The sequence below is a fragment of the Cryptomeria japonica genome, chromosome 3, assembly GCF_030272615.1.
Source record: "Cryptomeria japonica chromosome 3, Sugi_1.0, whole genome shotgun sequence".
NCBI classification, from domain to species: Eukaryota; Viridiplantae; Streptophyta; class Pinopsida; order Cupressales; family Cupressaceae; genus Cryptomeria; species Cryptomeria japonica.
In genome coordinates, this window is record NC_081407.1 from 621,254,837 (window position 1) to 621,275,449 (window position 20,613).

A 20,613-nucleotide genomic window follows, 5' to 3' on the forward strand; every position below is an offset into this window, starting at 1 on the left:
AACAGTTTTTGTCTTTCATTTTCAATATTTTGAACTATCTTCTAAGTTTGAAGCTTGCCCTTTTTGACCTTGTCATCACCTTCATAGATGTGGCAAAATTTGTCTTAGATCTCTTTTGTTGATCCTCAATGCATCACTTTCACAAATTCAAATTATGTTAACCACGCAAGATAACTTTCTTAGCTTTTGCATTATTTTCACTAAACTTTCTAACCTAACCTATTAATGGTGGTGTCAAAGCTTTATAGCCATCCACAACTGATTGCCAAATATCAAACCTTAAAACCATCAAATAAGTTTGCATCCTTGTACACCAAAAATGCATAGTTTGTTATTTCAAACAACGGAACTTTATTTGAGAAAAATCCTTCTTGACTAACCATTTGTGCTCTCAAGGTCTACCTTCCAACAATTAGATTATTTCTAAACTTGTTCTGGTATTGATTAATGAGCATACATTTATATTGAGAAGGGGTGGGGGAGAGGGAGGGGAGACACATGAATCAATATAAGACAACTTTCTACCTATTAAAAGTTCAACAACCATAATAAAGAAATCACATAAGATCCAAAAATCAGGAGACAAGATTTACATGAAAACCTTTTCAAAATGAAACCACAAAGAAAGACAACTTGGATTTATTGTCCAAATCCAACCACACCAAAAAAAATGATCTTACAATGTGTAAACAACAACTCATTGCAAACACCAATCCCCACTTATAGAATTTGCAAGCACCAACTCATTGCAAACACCAATCAACACTTGATAGAACTTGTACACACCAACCTATTTGAGACACCAATTCCTACAACTAAACATCAACTCAACAAGAAACACCAATCTCTTCTTTTAGGAGGTACCAAACTTCAAAAATTCACCTTCTAGATGTGTTTTCAACCTATAAACATATTTTCCTACACTTCCACACTTCACAAAATATACTTTGCATCAAATCTATCGTACTATGTATTTGAATGATAAAACATTTTCACACACATCATACTTACATGCTTCATCTTTGTATACCCCTTTGGGCATCAAAATCAATTACATAAAAAAACCATGTAGGTAGGCCCTATAAAATTAAATCATAATAATAATAAAATTCCACAAGTTTACCTCCAATTACCTATTTCAAAATAATAAAATTTCAAGAGTCGATCTCCAATTACACCTCTTTCAAAACAATAAAATTTCATGAATCAACCTCCAATTAAAGCCAATATAACAATCTCCTAGACTTTGACATCAACAACCTTGTCATCAATGACAATATTTCCAACAAACTCTAACATCAATTACCATATTTCCAACAACCTTCCTTTTTGAACAATACACACTTGACATCAATGATTATATTTCCAACAATGAGCATTAGAAAAAGTAAGTACAATTTAGCTCATAGAATACAATGACAACTATTAGATTATATTATAAACCAATGGTAATAATTAAATGATATAGTCTACCTCTTAAACCCATCAATGATTTCCATCCTAGAGCTATTACTTTTCCAAAGAATTTTTTTTTTTAAGAATTTATTAGGCAAACTAATACATTTTCCTATTATTTATTAAGATTCCCTAAAAAATTTCAAAAATGTCATTGAAATTTTATATTCTTTAAAATAAAAAAATAAAAATCTTTTTTCAAAAAAAATGAAAGGTTCACCAAAATTTTATATATATACATATATATATATCTTAAAATTATCACGACACAAATAACAAACTTAAATAAACTTCTATTATTTTATTCTTAAAACCAAAATCAAAATTCTCTAAAGTGTAGCTCCACACTGCGCTATTAACCCCATTTCTAAACAAAATCAAATAATCACAAGTCAGCCCAAAAAGTGTTACTTATTGGATAAGTAATTCATAAACCAAAACATTATAGTCGAACATAATATAGACTATGCTATTCGATACAAAACAATGTATTTTTTTAGTCATAATATTTCCACAACACACGAAACACTGCTAGAAGACTAAAAAGTTCATACCATTTAAAGATCTGGAATACAGTCAAACAAACAATTAACTTGGCATTTTTCAATAAGACTAGTATTTCTTCACGTAGACATCAACCATAAAAATTAATAATTACAGATAAATACAATGTCAAGGAAATGATACACCATGACTGTTGTCACCATTGTTCCCAAGACATTTTACAAACAATACATTTTAAATCGACAAACAAGTAAACATTAAAAGCACTCTAGTGGAAGACTGCATTTCCTTTATATACTATGCAATAAAGAGGAGTGCATTCTCAATATTTAAGTTAAAATATATTTGCATTATCTTCTCACTTCAAATATTTCTCAAACCATTCCAACATTTTTTTGTGTGCCAATTCCGCATTAGCTACAGCAATTTCATCTTTCTCATCGTATCTTACAGTCCAGCCATGAGCAACTCCAGGATAAATGTTCACAAAGCTATCTACCTGAAATGAAAAAGGATGTGAAGTGTTACATGCATCATCTTTTTACAACTAAACAAGTTTCTCTTTAAAGAAAGAATGTCAAAACATTGCACATAGTATATATAAGATCTCTCTAAGGGATATATTGAATCACTCTTTGGGGGATCAGGTGGCTGAACACAACTTTGGAAGCAAGCTGGGTCATCATGCACTGTGATATTTTCTTTTTCTAAACCACTTCTTTCATAAGGTTCCATACAATGGCTCTCAGCTTAAGGATAATGCACAATTGTACCCTGCCATATAAATGTATTTTTCCGTTACTTACACTCATCAACAGGTATGAATTCCATCGTTAAAAACTCTTTCCAAGACATGCAAATTTCATGTGATATCAATATCATAATTTTCTGATAGGGTACACTTTCCTATTAGTTTCATTAGGTAAGAGCACATACAGCTCATATAAGATCAACATTCCCCTTATGTTTCAATAAGTTTAAGACATCCATGGAGGCCAAGCTGGTTACTTCTCCTTACATTTCTGATAAATGAATAGGCTTGGGATGCTTGGATGCCTCTTCAATCATCACTGGTAGTTTCACGCTAAAGTTTGCAGTCTTTAAGTCCAAGGAGCCATCTGAATGATTAGGTTTCTTTTATTTTTAGAAACGAATCTTACATTACATCATGAACAAAAGAAAAACATTATTCCAACCATATTAAAGGAAAACTATCCCTATATAGACAAAAAGAACTAATATCTAAGCCTACACTACAAGAGGCATTTACTCAACCTCCTTCCAAACACAGTTGCTTTAATATTAATAAGCTAAGCTATGAATTATCCCGTTTCTTTTATTTTTAGAAATGTATCTTGGATTACATCATGAACTAAAGAAATACATTATTCCAACCATATTGTAGGAAAACTATCCCTAGATAGACAAAAAAAAAGCTAAAATCTAAGCCTATAGACCAAAGCATTTTACTCAACCTCCTTCCAGATACAGTTGCTTTTTGTATTAACGAGCTAAGCCAACTCCTACGTGAAAATCTCAACTCCCCTAAGCTGAGAATGAAGGGTTCTCGTAAGAATTAGCCTTGCACAGAAGTCAAATAGTAATCAACCAAATTGTGTGCCATGAAAATTTGCAGCTTTCCCTAATCTTCCAACTATTACCGAGAAGAGGAAGAGGACTTTGCCAACAAAGCCAAGATTGCATAAATAATTAAATTCACCTTGAAGGCAAGATCAAAAGGTTTTGACGTGAGAATATTTCCAAGCGTAAGAAGCATGATTAACATTTTCCTCTATACCAATTTTTTCTCGGGTATGCCTTCGCAATATTTCTGCCCTCACTTGCAATACGCTGCTGGGAAGGGCTCTCCACCTCCATCTAGTTTGCAAGGCTTAAAGGAGGTGCTGGTCTCTGGTGCTCGGGCCTCATGTGATGGCATGCTGTTGGGTTGCTGGCCATTTTCTCCTCCCTTGACCTCTTCTCCAGGAAACCCTCCTGCTGGCTCAGCTGGCGCACAGGAGTTATCTTCTTCCATCATTCCTTGTACTGCCATGGGTAGCAAACTGGACAGTCCTCTCCCTGACCATCTTTCACCTCATGTTCGTAAGATTCGACTGGGCGAGCACATTTGCAATAGGGAGGAGTATCTTCGAGAACATGCTTTAATTTGTAGATTTTTTAAGACATGACCAAAGTTATGTGATCTACAGTGGATTCTACACCATTGGATCTCTGAAAATTGGAAACATGCCATGGAAGAAGATATTTGCATTCACCCCTGCACCAGGGCCTTCTTCATATAAGAATTTGACTCTCTTGAAGATAAAAATCTGGTGTTAAACAATGTTCCCTGGTTTTGCAATGGGGATTTCCTGTACATCAAGCCATGGTTCCCATCATTTGACCCTTGCACTAAGTCCTTCCCAGCTTTCCTCTGGGTGAGGCTATCGCATCTACCCCTACAATTCTAGGGATTGGAAAGTTTACAAGCCATTGTAAACAGTTTTGACGATCACTTGAAGATTTCCAATTCTGGGTGAGGTCTTTCTGTGGGTGGGCAAAAAGTGCTAGAGACAGCCAGTAGATTATGAGAAAATTGCCTTTAGATGTAGAAAATGTTTTTCTACAGATCATCCTAATTTTCTATGCCAAAAGCTGCAAACTCAAGCACAAGGTTCTCAAGCTTCAAATGATCGTCCAACTTGGTGGATTGGGGTCAATTCCCAGCACTATATTATTCCACGTGGAGCGCAGGTTGGGGTTTCCATCACTCGGGATCTGAAGGGCTCTTCGAAGCCATGCTCCTCCCCTGTGCCCGATTTGCCTGATACATCATCTGGGGTAAAACACGATGCCCTGGATGCTGGTGAGGCATCTGCAGCCTCTTCCACCATACTGAAAAATGGAACCATGAAGCTTGCAGATCTATCCCCTGCGAAAGACAACTTGACACCCTCCCACCCTTCAAGTGGTTCTTCAGCTCCTCCTAATCCAACTGCTGCAAGTGGTCCTGGGGATGATGGGAATGATTGTAGGGCGATATCTCCAAATGATGAGGGAGAACAGAATGTGGTTTCTCCTCATACAGAACAAGACCGAATTGAGGTGAAGATGAAGAAATACTCTCAACATAAGCTTCAAATGATGCTAAGATCGTCAAAGAAAAACGAAAAATTATGAATCATAATTTATTTTTCTGCCCATGCTTCGATGGGCTGGCTGGTTTTGTTGGGATGTTAGTATTTTTGGTTGATGTAAGCATTTTTGCTTACATTTCACACCCCTTCTTTTAGGGCATCCATTATATCTCTTTTTGCAGTATCTTTATGGGGTACGGCTCCCTTATGCCTAGCTTATGGATCAAAAAAAAAAATCATTTTCCTCTGTGTTATTTTAAACCCTAGGTATCTTAACCAGATTTATCTAATTGATTATGCCCTAGGTTGTATTCAGACTTCCAGTATTTTAGTGAACCAACATAGATTAAATTGTGCTCTAGATTGTAATCAGATTTGCAGTATTTTAGGAAACCAACATAGATTAAATTGTGCCCTAGATTGTAATCAGATTTGCAGTATTTAGTAAGCCAACATAAATCAGAAATAGAATAGAAGACAAACAAGCATACCCTAGGAAAACCTCCAAGGAGGAAAAACCCAGCATGAAAGACCCACAGGTCAGATTATATATTCTCCTCTAAAATATAAGTACAATACTTAGCTCGAATCTGATCTTCACATATCAGATCTGTCCTTGTATGCTTCAATGACTTGCAAAAAATCTACTATGTCCCTTTGGACAATTTCGCACCAAGCAGAATAAGTTCGCCCTCTTCCTTAAGTTCGCACAGCAGAGCTAAATCACCTTTTGATATGATTTTCACTTGATTGAAATGACTTGCAAATTGTCATTTATTTATATGCATCTTTACTCTTTGTAGGTCGGCCTCCTTGTAAGTCGGCCTTCTTATTAATTTTGGCGCTAATGTTATTTTGGGGGGAATTTAGCGTGGCGTGATGAATAAGGATGGGGTCATGTTATTTAGGGTAGCACCCGGTCCTAAAAGGGGGTTCGGATGTTGCCTTAAGGCAATCCGAACCCCTACACCCCTAGTTACAAACAACACTCCCTCTTGACTAGGGAGGAGGAGAATACATAATCTGAACCTTTTAAGTTCCATCTAGCACACAAGCATAGAATGGATCTAGCACACAAGCATAGGATGGTTCTAGCACACAAGCATAGAAAGTGTAATACACTAGTGGGTCTTTACATTATTACAATTATCCATCTAGCACACAAGCATAGATTGGATGAAATTCATTCTTGCACACAAGCAAAGAACGATTCAAAGTGCTACCAATAGTCACTGAGATTGAAGCTCCCTCTCAATCAGGGTTCCATTTTCCATGACACCAAGTCTATCTCTGAAATACTCGAACTTCACTCTGGATAAGGGTTTGGTGAGAATGTCAGCAATCTGTTCATCTGTGCTAATGTACTTTAGATGAATGGCACCTCTCTGCACCATATCCCGAATGTAATGATAGTGTGTTTCCACATGTTTGGACCAATCATGAAATACAGGATTTACTAACATCTTTATACGGCTTTGATTATCACAATGAATGGTGGTAGGATCATTGACTTGACCAAATAATCCAACAAGGAGCTTACGAAGCCACACTGCTTCTCTGGATGCAACAGATGCGGCAATGTACTCAGCTTCTGCAGTGCTTAATGCTACCGAAGATTGCTTTCTGCATGCCCAAGAGATCACTACGGAGCCCAATTTGAAGCAGATGCCTGAAGTGCTTTTCCTGTCCTTGACACTTCCTGCCCAATCTGAATCTGAGTAGTTTTTCAAGAGGATTGGGGTATTAAGTGAATACTTCAGCCCATAACCAATCGTGCCACATAGGTATCTTAGAATGTGCTTGGCAGCAACCAAGTGAACATGTTTAGGTGAACTCATGAACTGACTGAGAGCATTCACAGCATAACAGATATCTGGCCTAGTATTGATTAGGTACGTTAGGGAGCCAATCAACTGCCTGTACTCAGAAGGATCTGCAAAATCCGAGTTAGCAGCAGAAACACTTAACTTCTTTAAGTTAGATTCCATAGGAGTACGCATAGGTTTACAATCTATCATTCTAAATCTTTTCAAAATGTCAATAGTGTATTTTGCCTGACTTAGAAAGATTTCATTAGCTCTTTGCCATACTTCTAACCCTAGGAAGTAGTGCATTAGACCTAAATCCTTCATTTCAAATTCTGAGACTAATTCCTTTTTACATCTTATGATTAATTTATTTTCACCCGTGAGAAATAAGTCATCTACATACAAAACTAAAATAAGCATCTCATCATTATAAATTTTCAAGTAAATGTTAGCATCAGCATCATTCTTGGAAAACCCTAAACTTAGTAAGTACTTATCAATTCTTTCATACCAAGCGCGAGGAGCCTGTTTGAGCCCATATAAAGCTTTCTTCAACCTGCAAACATGAGACTCTCTTTTATGGATTACATAACCTTCTAGTTGCTCAATATAGACTTCCTCCTCAATGACACCATTAAGGAAGGCTGTCTTAACGTCCATTTGATGCAGCTCCCAACCTTTAGCTGCAGCAATAGCTATTATAGACCTAATAGAGGTATATCTAGCAACAGGGGCAAAGGTTTCTTCATAATCTATTCCTTCCTTTTCAAAAAAACCACGAGCTACAAACCTAGCTTTATATTTTTCAATACTACCATCAACATTATGTTTAATTTTAAACAACCATTTAGAGGAAACGACAGACTTACCTTTGGGTCTGGGTACGATGTCCCAGACATCATTCTTGATGATAGACCCATACTCTTCATCCATGGCTAATTTCCAAGCATGATGGGACATAGCTTCTCCGATATTGTGGGGTTCAGACTCAATTATATTGCACATCACAGAAATGTAGTTGGCGTGATTTTGGACACTCTTGCTATTTCTGAAGGTTCCTCTGGGAGCAGCAAACCCTTCAGCATCTTGAATTGTATTTCTAACCCAAAGTGGTCTCTTCTTGCAGACCACAATATCCTGAGGTATATCGGTAGATTGCATGGGTTCTGATGAGTCATTCTGAACTTCCTAATCTGGAAGATCAGTAGACTCCTCCTGTAACTCAGGGTTAGCATCAACAATTGAATCTTGTTTTTCCATCACCATATCATCATTGTTGATTAATGAACCTTTAGATCTTTTGAAAGCAAAATCTTCTTCAAAAGTTACATCTCTACTTACCTCAACATACCTTTGACCTGAAATGTAGATCCTGAAGGCTTTGGAAGATTCGTTGTATCCTACTAGGATGCCTTTCTTTCCAGATGGATCCATCTTGGTTCGTTTTTCTTTAGGCACATGAACATACACAGGGCTTCCAAATATCCTTAGGTGACTGATGTCTGGTTTGATTCCTGAAAAGGCTTCTTCAGGTGTCACATTCTTTAGGACTTGATGAGGACATCTATTCTGAATATAAACTGCGGTTTTGGATGCTTCTGCCCATAAGAAAGGTTGCAAATCCTGATCATGTATCATGGCTCTTGTAGCTTCAACAATGGTCCTGTTCTTTCTTTCAGCAATTCCATTTTGCTGAGGGTTGTAGGGAACACAGAACTCCCTCTTAATTCCTGCTTTAATACAAAAGTCATAGAAACTACCTGAGGTGTATTCACCTCCATTGTCAGACCTCAAACATTTAATTCGATTTCCTGTAGTATTTTCAATTAAGGCTTTGAATTCTTTAAATCTGTTTAGGACTTCTTCAGACTCTTTAGTTTTAAGAAAATAGATCCATGTTTTCCTAGAAAAATCATCTATGAAGATAACATAGTATAGGAACCTGCTGGGAGATGCTACTGACATAGGACCACATAAATCTGAATGAATAAGCTCTAACCTTTCTTTAGCCCTACTATCGCTTTTATGAAAGGGATTCTTTACATTCTTACCCATTGCACAACCTTTACAAGCATCATCATGAGATAAACTGAGATTAGGCATACCTTTGACCATTTTACCGAGAGTGGGAAGAGCTTGAAAGTGAAGATGACCCAATCTTCTATGCCATAGCTCGCATGATTCAGGGGTCTCATGAATGAGAGCTTGAATTGGATTAGTTGCAAGCTTATATAAACTATCACATCTATTTCCAATAATACGGGTGGATTTGAAGTTAGATTTCTTAGACCAAGCGAGTACTTTCCCTTCAGAAAATGCTATTTGCAAACCCTTATCTTCTAAAGCAGAAATGGAAATAAGATTTCTTTTAATACCAGGTACAAATAGAATATCACAGAGTTGTAAGGAAATACCAGAATCTAGTTTTAAAGAGGTAGTGCCAGAACCTTTTACCGAGTATCGAGCATCATCACCGATTACTACATGAAGATTGGTGTCTTTTTCAATCAGATCTTAGAGATGCTCACGAAATCCTGAGATGTGTCTGGAGGCACCACTGTCAAGTATCCACGTATTGTTGTCCGTAGGAACATTGCTGGAAAGAGCAGAGATAAGAAGGTAGTCTTCACTTTGTTCGGCAACTTCATTTAAGTTAGCTTCCCTTTCCTTTGGGTCATTTTGACAATCTCTGGCATAGTGACCATACTTATCACATTTGAAGCAACGAATGTGAGAGGAATCTCTTGACTTTTTCCTTGGATCATAGGAGGAGGATCTAAAATCTTTGCTTCTCTTTTCTTTCTTCCAATGACCACCTTTCCTAGATTTAGATAAGAGAACATGATTATCTTTGAGAGAGTTCTTGAATTTTCCTCTTACCTCAATTCGAGATTCCTCTTCGATGCAATCAGATTGAAGACGCTCAAAGTTGGAACGATCGGCTCTTCCACCAATGCTACGAATGAATGGTTCCCATTCATCTGGTAGACCATTTAATGCAATCATAACAAGGTCTTTATCTGAGATTTGGCAATCAAGAGTGCTTAGCTTGTCCTTTAGTTCATTGATCTTCATGAAGTAGGCTATGATTGAGTCTTCTTCTTTCATTTTCATGTGAAGAAGTTGTTGTCTTAGGGCAAGAGCCCTACTGAGATTGTTGACTTCATAGATCCCTTCCAAGTGTTTGATCATTTCTCTGGCAGATGTAAACTTTGATATGACAGTGACAAGATGGTTCTTGACTGACTCAATTATGATCCTTCTAGCCTTGAGGGAATCTTTCTTGAACAGTTTCAGTTCTTCAGCATCTTCTAGAGGAGACAGCCTTTCTTCTTCTACAAATTTTAGTAGGTCATTTTCTTCAAGGATCAACAGAATACGAACTTTCCAAGTAGCAAAATCAATGGCTCCCTCAAGCCTATCTTCAGCCTTCAAACCTGACATCTTTAATCTGAACACAAACAACAGCTATATGCAACAATCGATCTGCTAAATCAGAAGTTAGTGACACCTAGAGCTCTGATACCATGTTATTTTAAACCCTAGGTATGTTAACCAGATTTATCTAATTGATTATGCCCTAGGTTGTATTCAGATTTCCAGTATTTTAGTGAACCAACATAGATTAAATTGTGCTCTAGATTGTAATCAGATTTGCAGTATTTTAGGAAACCAACATAGATTAAATTGTGCCCTAGATTGTAATCAGATTTGCAGTATTTAGTAAGCCAACATAAATCAGAAATAGAATAGAAGACAAACAAGCATACCCTGGGAAAACCTCCAAAGAGGAAAAACCCAGCATGAAAGACCCACAGGTCAAATTATATATTCTCCTCTAAAATATAAGCACAATACTTAGCTCAAATCTGATCTTCACATATCAGATCTGTCCTTGTATGCTTCAATGACTTGCATAAAATTTACTATGTCCCTTTGGACAATTTTGCACCAAGCAGAATAAGTTCGCCCTCTTCCTTAAGTTCGCACAGCAGAGCTAAATCACCTTTTGATATGATTTTCACTTGATTGAAATGACTTGCAAATTGTCATTTATTTATATGCATCTTTATTCTTTGTAGGTCGGCCTCCTTGTAAGTCGGCCTCCTTATTAATTTTGGTGCTAATGTTATTTTGGGGTGAATTTAGCGTGGCGTGATGAATAAGGATGGGGTCACGTTATTTGGGTAGGACCCGTTCCTAAAAGGGGGTTCGGATGTTGCCTTAAGGCAATCCGAACCCCTATACCCCTAGTTACAAACAACACTCTGTACCACAAAACCTGTATTAACAACATGCACACCACTATTGTGAAGACTCATCTTTGTTGCCAAACCTTGGTGGAGCAATAATCATCCCAAAAGATTTTGTTTGCAGTACGATCAATATTTCTAAATAGATTGACATGTTACCCCCATCTCTTGTTCAACTGCAGAGCAAGTTTAGAAGTGCATCTCACAAAAACACAGATCCATCATTACACAAGTGATAAAATATTAAGAACCTTTTCCATCAAATCTCTCTTAAGTCTCTCCAATCTGACCTGACTATTGGAGCTGCACTTGAAAAAGAAAGTTTTCATGGATTATTTTCTTGTTCTTGGTGAACAGATTTATCTCATCCCTTTAACTTTTAGGCAAGGTTGCATGGGTACGGTTGTGACCATTTCACACATCGCCCCATTAGAATGGGGACCCCCTCTTTTTGCCTTAGGTTTTGTTTTCTCTTTGCTTGTTTTCTCTCTCCTTTTAGGGTTTTGAGTGAGTGAGTGGTCTGCCTGGGTTGGCTAGATTAGGGCTAAACTTTGGAAGCTCGTTTTAGGGTTTCTTTCAAGCTAAGTCTAGTCTGGTTTAGGAGGTTGTTAGTCGTCTGCCTAAAGCCTCAAGATTGCCAGAATGAAGCATGCCTTTCAAGAGATTCAAGTTGGTTAGATCAAGGGGCAGGGTGAATAGGTCTCATCTCAGGTCAGGTCTAGATTGAAAGAGGGTTTTCTGGTCAGGGTCATGTTTGTTTCCCGGGTTGAGTAAGTTGAGCAGAGTCGGTAATTAAAGGCAGGATCTCGATGGAAATGCGTGAAGGAGAATCTGTGTTTGCCTTTCAAGGAAAATTGGAGTTTAAAACGTCCAGAATCAAGCTGAGAGAGGATTTTCGCTTCTGACCCTTCCAGAGGGTCCAGGGCGAAAATCATTATGAACCTCTTTTTTTTCCTCATTTTGACTAAGTGATGCTTTCTAGGGCACGTTTGGAGGTGAATTGATGTGTTCTTGCCTGGAGAAGGATTTGATTGAATTTGAAGAGCAAGATGATGCCTGAAAGAGGATTTTCGCTCCTGAGCCTTCCAGAGGGTCCAGAGCGAATTTCATCCTAAAAACTCTTTCTTGCCTTGGATAGACTTGCAATTTTGTTCCTGGCTTAGAAAAAGACCTAACTTCGCCTTATGAGGTGGTTTAAAACTTGAAAACTGAGCAATTTGGCTTGGAATGGAGATTTCGCTCCTGACCCTTCCAGAGGGTCCAGAGCGAAAATTTTATTTGAGCTTATTTCTCACTGACTTTGGCTAAATTGTGATGTGCAGGGTATCTTGGGGGAAAGATTGGACATCCTTGAGATTTGGAAGCATGAAAAAATGGATAACTTTGAGCAAAATGGGAAATTTCGCTCCTGACCCTTGCAGAGGGTCCAGGGCGAAATTCCCAAAAGGCTCTTATTTTGCAATGAAGAAGGTCAAGTTTTTGACATGAATGGAAGAAGAATAGCTTGTTTTTGCCTCCTGAAGAAGTTTCAAATTGAAGAAATGAAGGATTTTGCCCAAGAGAAGGAAATTCGCTCCTGACCCTTCCAGAGGGTCCAGGGCGAAAATTCCTCAATCACCTATTTTCTTGCAAAGTCAAGTCAAGTTTTGGTTTTTATGGCATGGATGAGAGAGGAATAGTGTTTTCTTCCTTTGAGAGGTGAATTCAACTTGAAAGGATGATGGAATAAGCCTAAAACCTAATTTTCGCTCCTGACCCTTCCAGAGGGTCCAGGGCGAAAAACTTTATAGGAGGCATTTCTTGCTCAGTTTGGTCAAATTGTGATGCCCAAAGCATGTTGAAAAGAGGAATGGACATGATCTTGCTTTGAGAAGTGTTTGATAGCATTGAGTGATGGAGATTTTAGCCAAGAAAGGCAATTTCTCTCCTGACCCTTCCAAAGGGTCCAGAGCGAAATTCCTTGTAAACACATTTTTTAGCCTTCCTTGGGTATGAAACCTTAATCCTAACATGATGAAACATAAAATCCCACTTGGCAAAGAAGTTTTAAGGTGAAGAAATGAAGATTTTTGGTCAAGATTGTAAAAATCGCTCCTGACCCTTCCAGAGGGTCCAGAGCGAATTTCCTCAAAATCACCTTTTGCTATCAAATTTTGTTAAGCCAAGTATGGGATAAGGTCAAAGACTGAAAGAATTGCCCCTGGGAGTGAATTGAGATTGCAAGAAATCATCAAAAAGTGAAGGAATTGAGCCAAATGGTGAATTTTGCTCCTGACTCTTCCAAAGGGTCCAGAGCGAAATTCTTAAAAGCACCTATTTCCTTGCAAGGTCAAAGCAACTTTTTAGTTTTTATGGCTTGGATGGGTGTGAGGAAGAGTGTTTTGCATTTTGAAGATAATTGAAATTGTCAAGAAGAAGCAATCAAGCCTAGAAAAGGATTTTCGCTCCTGACCCTTCCAGAGGGTCCAGGGCGAAAATCCTAAAACCCATCTTTTCTTCCAAAGATTGGACTAGACCAAGCTTAGACATGGGTTTGAGAGGACTTTTAAATTGCCTTGAAGTGGAATTGGATTGCTAAGAATGAAAATTTTGAAGCCAAGAGGGAAATTCGCTCCTGACCCTTCCAGAGGGTCCAGAGCGAAATTTCCAAATTCTCCCTTTTGCTTGCAAATTTAAGACAAGATTTTGCTATTCATGACTTGGATGGGAGTGAGGCGTGATGTTCTATACCTTGAAAATGATTTGAAGTTGAAAGAATGAAGGAATTGCTCTAAAACCTAAAAATCGCTCCTAACCCTTCCAGAGGGTCCTGGGCGAAAATCTCAAAATCCCCTATTTTGCCTTGAAGGAACAAACCAAGCTTGGATGGAGTGAATGAAGAAGACCATTGCCTAGCCTTGAGGGGTGGATTCAAGACAAAATGATGGAGTAAGCCTAAACAAGAAAAATCGCTCCTGACCCTTCCAGAGGGTCCAGGGCGAAAAACCCTAAATTCACCTTTTTCTCCAAGATTTGAGTGAGACTAAGCCTGGACCTCAATGAAAGAACCCATTTGAAATGCATTGGAGAGGTTTTGGACCTTAAAAAATTAGAATTTTGAGCTCAGGAGAGAATTTCGCTCCTGACCCTTCCAGAGGGTCCAAGGCGAAATTCCCAAAAATGCAATATTTCGTTCAAAGTTTTGATGAGCTAACCCAGTGATGGAGAGAAATAAACCCTAGAGATTGCCTTGGAGGAGGTCAACGATCAAATTAAGGTGAATTTTGACCTAATAAGCAAAAATCGCTCCTGACCCTTCCAGAGGGTCCAGGGCGAAATTCACATTTTCACCTAATTTCCTCATGAAAAATGATAAAATTTGAAATGCAAGACTTTGATTAGGTCAAAGCAAACATAAACTCGCCTTCCGGGAGATTTTGGAGTGAAGGGAATAAAGTATTCAAGTCTTAATTGGAAAAATCGCCCCTGACCCTTCCAAAGGGTCCAGGGCGAAATCATCAAAAAACCTATCATTCAACCTTGCTTGATTAAGTTTAGGGCAAATTTCAAGGTTGTAAAGACAAAGACATGGAAATTTGCAAATATAGGTTGAGAAAATTTCAATTCCATCAAGGGAACAAGCATGGATAAAGGGTTCAAACAAGCTTTGAAGTGAATCTTGACCTTATCACTTTAAATATTTCAAAGCCTAAAGAGAAAGGAAGCTTCACTAAGCCTCAATCAAACCTCCATATTCCCAAAATTTTCACCAAATTTGCTAAAATTAAGACATTTGGGGAGGTTAAATTAAGTTCGCATAATTTGAGGCCTTTGTAATTGAATTGATTAATTTTCAAGCCTTAAAATAAATGTAAAAATCCACCCTTAAAGCTTTGAAATTAATTCAAAAAATGAAAAAATTAAGTTGAGCGCTCAATATTTGTTATTTTGCCTTTATTTGCCAAGTCGGCCATCCTTCAAAAAGGGGGTTTTATTTCATTTTATTTCCTTTTTGTCAAGTCGGCCTCAACAAGAATTAGGGTGAGCGCCCTATATAAGGAAGGAGTATTGTTTCAAAATTCAAATCATTCATTCATTCCTTCTAAATGCGATTTTGAGGAGCAGATTGGAGGAGCGAAATCTAGCAGATTGGAGGCGAATTTCTTACCAAGTTGGAGGCTAAATTTCCAGAATTTGCTAAGTGTTGGAGGCTAGTGAAGGTGACGTTCTTTTGAAGGTTAATCAAGACATAATTCATCCAAGAAGGCCAGCAATTCAATCCTCATCCAGCAAAGTCTGATCTTCTTTCTTCATTTTTCAAAGTTCATAGTTAAGCATTCAAGGAGGAGGTATGAAGAATCCTTTTGAAGTTTCTATTCAAGACTTATTTTGATTTCATAGCAATCCTTTGAAAATCTAAGTCTTGTGCAATCTGATTTTCATTCATAATTTGAAAATTCATAATTCTTGAGTTATCATGTCATTTTCAAATTAATGTTTTGAACTATTCCCTTGAAAGGTCTTAAGTTCTATACTTTAAGGTATGATGCTTAAAGACTAATTTTAAATTTTTGTGTAGGCATCAAATGACGACCCCTAAAGCCAGTGGATCTACTAGCCGGCAGGCTCTCATCAAGGAAGATCGGAGAAGCGACGAATTGGAGACTAGGATCATGTCCAAGTGGAGTAATATCGGAGACGCCAACTTGGGAAACTTCAATGTGAAGAAGTGTCGAGAGGTCCCCTACATTGGCAAGCCATCACCTATTGCAAGGAGGATAATCGAGAGTGGCATCATCAAGGCGGCACGTTTCCCTCCCGCAGTCAAGTGTCATGAGCTGATGATCGAATGTGCCCGCCACTATGACTCACAGTCAAGGACGATTGTAACCAAAGACGGGAACATCTTAGCCTACCTTTCAGAGGAAGCTATAGGCAAAGCTCTTCATCTTCTGGACCATAAAGACATGATCTACAAAAGATTGGAAGGAGCAAGGTCGATCTATGAAGATGATCCTGAGTCTTGTTTGAACTTCATTAATAAGAATTGGTTGCTCAAAAGTCGGCCTCGTCTGAACAAGATTCCCAATACACCACATAGGATCGACTTTCAGGAGGAATACAGAGACTTGATAACTTTGCTCAATCGAGTTACAGGTGCTTCTCAAGCCTTCTTCTTCGAAAAGTGGATGTTCTTCTTCATACAAGTGATAGTTCAAGGAAAAGGAATGCTTCATTGGGCCAGAATCATTAGCAATTGTCTAGACGTGTAGTTGAGAAGGCTAAGACCCACCAAATCATTCCACATGAGCTCATATGTTATATATGCCTTGACCAGGGATTTCGAGTATGCAGGGCTACCTCACAGAGGAGTGATTGGAAGAGGACCCGGAGAAATAAGGATTTGTGATTCTTATGTTCATCTGCATCATCCGCCTAGAAGTGACTACAACTTAGTCAATGACACCTTCACAATGAACATTACTAGGATATTGCAAGGAGGAATTCACAATCGACTGTCTCTGGATGCACAAGAGCTTGTGAAGAAGTATGGCGCATGGTTCATCCAGTTTCAAAAGTTCACATACATCAGAGTTCACGGGTGTCCTTCACCACCTTACATGTTGCCAAGATATCCAACAGACAGGATAGTACTACTTGAGGTGACTAGACAGTTGGCAGCTTATGCGAAGGCATCCAGACACAAGCATGGAAATGGAATTCCCGTGCCCATCATACTAGGGAATTCAGTTGAGGTGTGTCCTAATACTCAAGCCGCGGACGATGCAGAGAAGGAATTATCTTTATACTCATTCACATCCTTTGCCTCGCGAGAGAATTTTGATCCTCATGGTTATATGGAAGAGACAGTCGGCAGGAAGTACAAGCATGAGTTTCAGGTGGAGGACTTTTGGATGAATCTCCCAGGTGATTTAGAGGTTAAAAGAAAGATGCATTCCAGGCTACCCTTAGATCTCATCAGGAAATGCAAAGTTTATAGAGTAGCCGTTCAAGCCCAGGATAATGGTAGATACCTCCAATCATCCTATGAGAAAGAGGACAAAGAAGTGAAGGTAGATTGGAATGAGCCCGAGGTTTTAGACTTGAGAGCTTTGATGGCTCCCGTTTTATCCTGCACTCGCAGATGGGTGGATGTACAGCATCAAAAGTTGAAGGAGCAGAATATATCAATGACATTTACTTTGAAGGCAAGACCAAAAGATGGAGAAGCAAGTGTGAGTGAGAATACTTCTCATTCCAAAGGCTCAAAGAGAAAAGAAATACCTGAGAAGAAAGAACCTTCCAAGAAGAAGCAGAAAACAAACCCTGATCACCCACCAAGCACATCTTCCAGGCATGAAAAGGAGGCGAGTCAAGGGGAAGATCAGAGGTAGATAGTATATGAAGTTGATGAGTCTATGGAATCCATGGTACAGAATGATAAACAAGAGAAAGGACAAACACCTCAGCATTCATCAAGTCAATCTCCCCAAGTTGATGCTAATGAGCAACACGAAGAAAAGAATGATGATGAAGCAACATCTCCCTTCCGAGAAGATAGGCCACTACCTAAAGAAATACAAGTGAGGGAAACAAGATCTGCCATTCCTAATTGGCTGAAAGAGAGACTGACAAGGGTAGTTGTGGTTGAAGAGGAAGAAGATGTGTTTGACTTGGAGAGCCTTATAGGAAATTCTCATGAGGTAATGGAAAAGAAGAAGGCCACAAAGATGTCTAAGGTAATTAGAGATGAGACAGGATCCAGGAAAGTGCAGGTAGCTACACCAGTGGTGGACAAATATGAGGATGAGATTCTTGCAGATGAGTATGACTTAGAAACATTTGAGCTTGGTCCACTTACCTCTGAACAAGTGATGGAAGAAGCAACTGATTCATTTGAAGCACTTAAAGACAAACTCAAAGAAGAAATGGAAAAGAATAAAAGGCTTGAAAGGGAGGTTAGTGCTTGGAGGAACTATTTTAGTCACCTTAATCAGCCCTTGAGACGTCAGGATCCAGCAGTATCTCCTTTACAAGCACTCCCTCTTGAATCAATAGGCGAGGCAGAAAGGGTGAAGAGCTTGGTTCAACTTATGAGCTCTTGGATTGATAAATCCCACACGGTAGCCGTTGAATTTGCAACAAGAATGATGAAGACAGTTCATCGAGCTATCCAGGTCCTTGAGATTATCCATAATCTAATGGTAACTATAGCTGCATTCACTCACACTAGAGATGTTATCATTCCTGTCTTACAAGTGATAAGACAAACACCAAGACGGATTCTGGCACAAGAAAAGATAATGGATGGAGGAACCCATAACCTCCTACAATGGTCAGCTCTGCTCCAGATGAAAGAGGTCCTTTTTGAAGACATCAACACCAGATGCAATCGAGTTGAAGGTATCATTCATCCAATTCAAGATAAGGTGTTTGAGGTGTTGTGTACCATTCTTGACAGGCGGATCGAGATTGAGACAGATGTGGACATCCAAGAGTTGGAGGAGAGAGTCAAGGTCATCTTTTGCAAAGAGGAGAACATCATCACAGATAAGCAACGAGATCAGATGTACACTACTATGTTCCTGATTGAGAAGACCAAAGAACTTGAACCTGGATGGGAGACAACTCTTCTCACTTCTTTTGATCAAGTCCTTCACTTGGAAGAACGAATGAAGAATCTTCCTGAGATTCCCATTGCTGAGATTGAGGGAATTGTGTCCAGATTCATTGAATATGCTAAGAAAGAGCATAGGAAAGGGAACAACATTCTAGATGAAAAGTTGTTATAGGATGATGTGGCAGCTTAATTCCTATTGGTCTATGTCTCCTCGGTTTTTGTGCCAATTATTTATTGGCTATGAATTAGTGATGTTTATCTAAATGGGGACTTTTTTGTAACAAACCCTAATTAGGGTTTAGGTGTCAAAATCTCAACCGTCGATCTTCTTTTGATCCGGGCCATTCATTGTATTTGAGGATGCTATATATATCCTCACTCATTTCATTTTGAGGTGTTAGAGAGAAAAGTTAGAGAGAGAGAGAGCTTAAAGAGAAGAAAGTTAGAAAGTTATTGTTGTAGCAAGATTGAGTAGTGAAGAAAGAATTTTGAACAATTGTTATCCATTTGGCTATGAGATCAATAAAATATTGAAGTTATGGTGTTTTATTGCAATACTTGTGGCTATCTTCATGATTGTTTATTTTCTTGAATCACTCTCAGTTGAAGTAGTATTTAAGTTTTAAGTTTGAAAGACGAAGTGTTGTGCTTGATCTTTGATAAGATTCATATTCCAAACCACTAGCTTCTTACTGATTGTAAGGACGCCTTGTGTGGTCAACTGGAAACCTTGAGATTGATTAAGAATTCAATCATTCATGGAAGTATTGATATGTATCTCTATGATAGTATCTATATCCTTGATGATTTGAAAAACTATCGAATCCCCTTAGAAGATCGCATCAATTCCAGTAGAGTTGCAATTTCTTGGCGAAACTGAAATTGGTAGAATCTTATCAAGTCTAGTCTTCATTGAGTCATTCTTAGGATCAGTTCAAGTATTTCTTCTTTAAAACCCTTATCTTTTGACATTTTTTGAAAAATCTGTTAGTGTTAGGAAAATCCTGTTCCTGCATTTGGAAAGAAAGTAACGTGGACAAGCTTTCTCTGAAAGTACGTAAGGCCCCTTGAAGAAACAGCATATACAACGACCACTGGTGCTTATCCACACATAGAGATCCTACAACAAAGAACCTTGAAGTCATCCCGATTGATCCTTTTCGCAACATCTTCGGCATTCAGAGACTTTAATCAAGAGAGGATAAGGTACCTCTGGGTATTTTATTTTGTGTTTGGTCGTGTACAAAATACACATCAACAGGTACTCATACCCAACCCCTGGGTACTCATACCGGAGACTAGAACGCGTATCCCACACCAGAAACTTGGTTGGAAACGTCTCCATAGAGAGGAGACTTCCCGCTAACGTATCTACCCGTCTCCCACCGTCTCCAAGCCAAACAAAAAAAAAGGAAACCTTAAAATGTTAAAAAAAACAAAAAACACAGGCAACAAAATAATCAAAATGTAGTACAAACGAAAAAAAAAACAATGCTCAAAACAAATGCAGGTCACAAGGATTTCTTAAAACGTTGCAACAGCTATTACTAAATTATTATATTATATTTAATGTTCAATGTCATTATATTTTCAGAATTTCTATAAATTATTAAATTATATTTAAAATAAATTGGCATCTCCAAGTACCCACATCTCCTATTTTTTTTTAAAAGCCGTAACAGTACCAGCACCAGTCTCCAAACTCTCCAAGTACCCCCATACCCGTGCAACCTTGCTTTTAGGCTCTATTCATGGCATTCCCTAATATAGAATGGACTATCATAGCCAAATGGGAAATGGCCCAGTTCTATTCACGTGCAGATTTGTATGATAAATTACTGCCAGACAGAAACTAG

The 20,613-nt window shown here is 38.3% G+C and overlaps 1 protein-coding gene across 2 annotated transcripts in view; it reads right to left on the reverse strand.

Annotated features, from left to right (window-relative positions):
- Positions 1 to 2,026: 2,026 nt before the first annotated feature.
- LOC131060112 (endo-1,3;1,4-beta-D-glucanase) overlaps positions 2,027 to 20,613 on the reverse strand; it is an 83,065-nt gene continuing 64,478 nt past the window's right edge. Inside the window, exon 7 of one of the 2 annotated variants that reach the window (XM_057993216.2) lies at positions 2,027 to 2,458. In XM_057993216.2, coding sequence (XP_057849199.1) covers positions 2,318 to 2,458 — 141 coding nt within the window. In that variant the 3' untranslated portion in view covers positions 2,027 to 2,317. Of the gene's footprint in view, positions 2,459 to 2,681; positions 2,734 to 20,613 lie in introns of those variants that run through there. The other variant, XM_057993218.2, reaches the window with a different exon arrangement.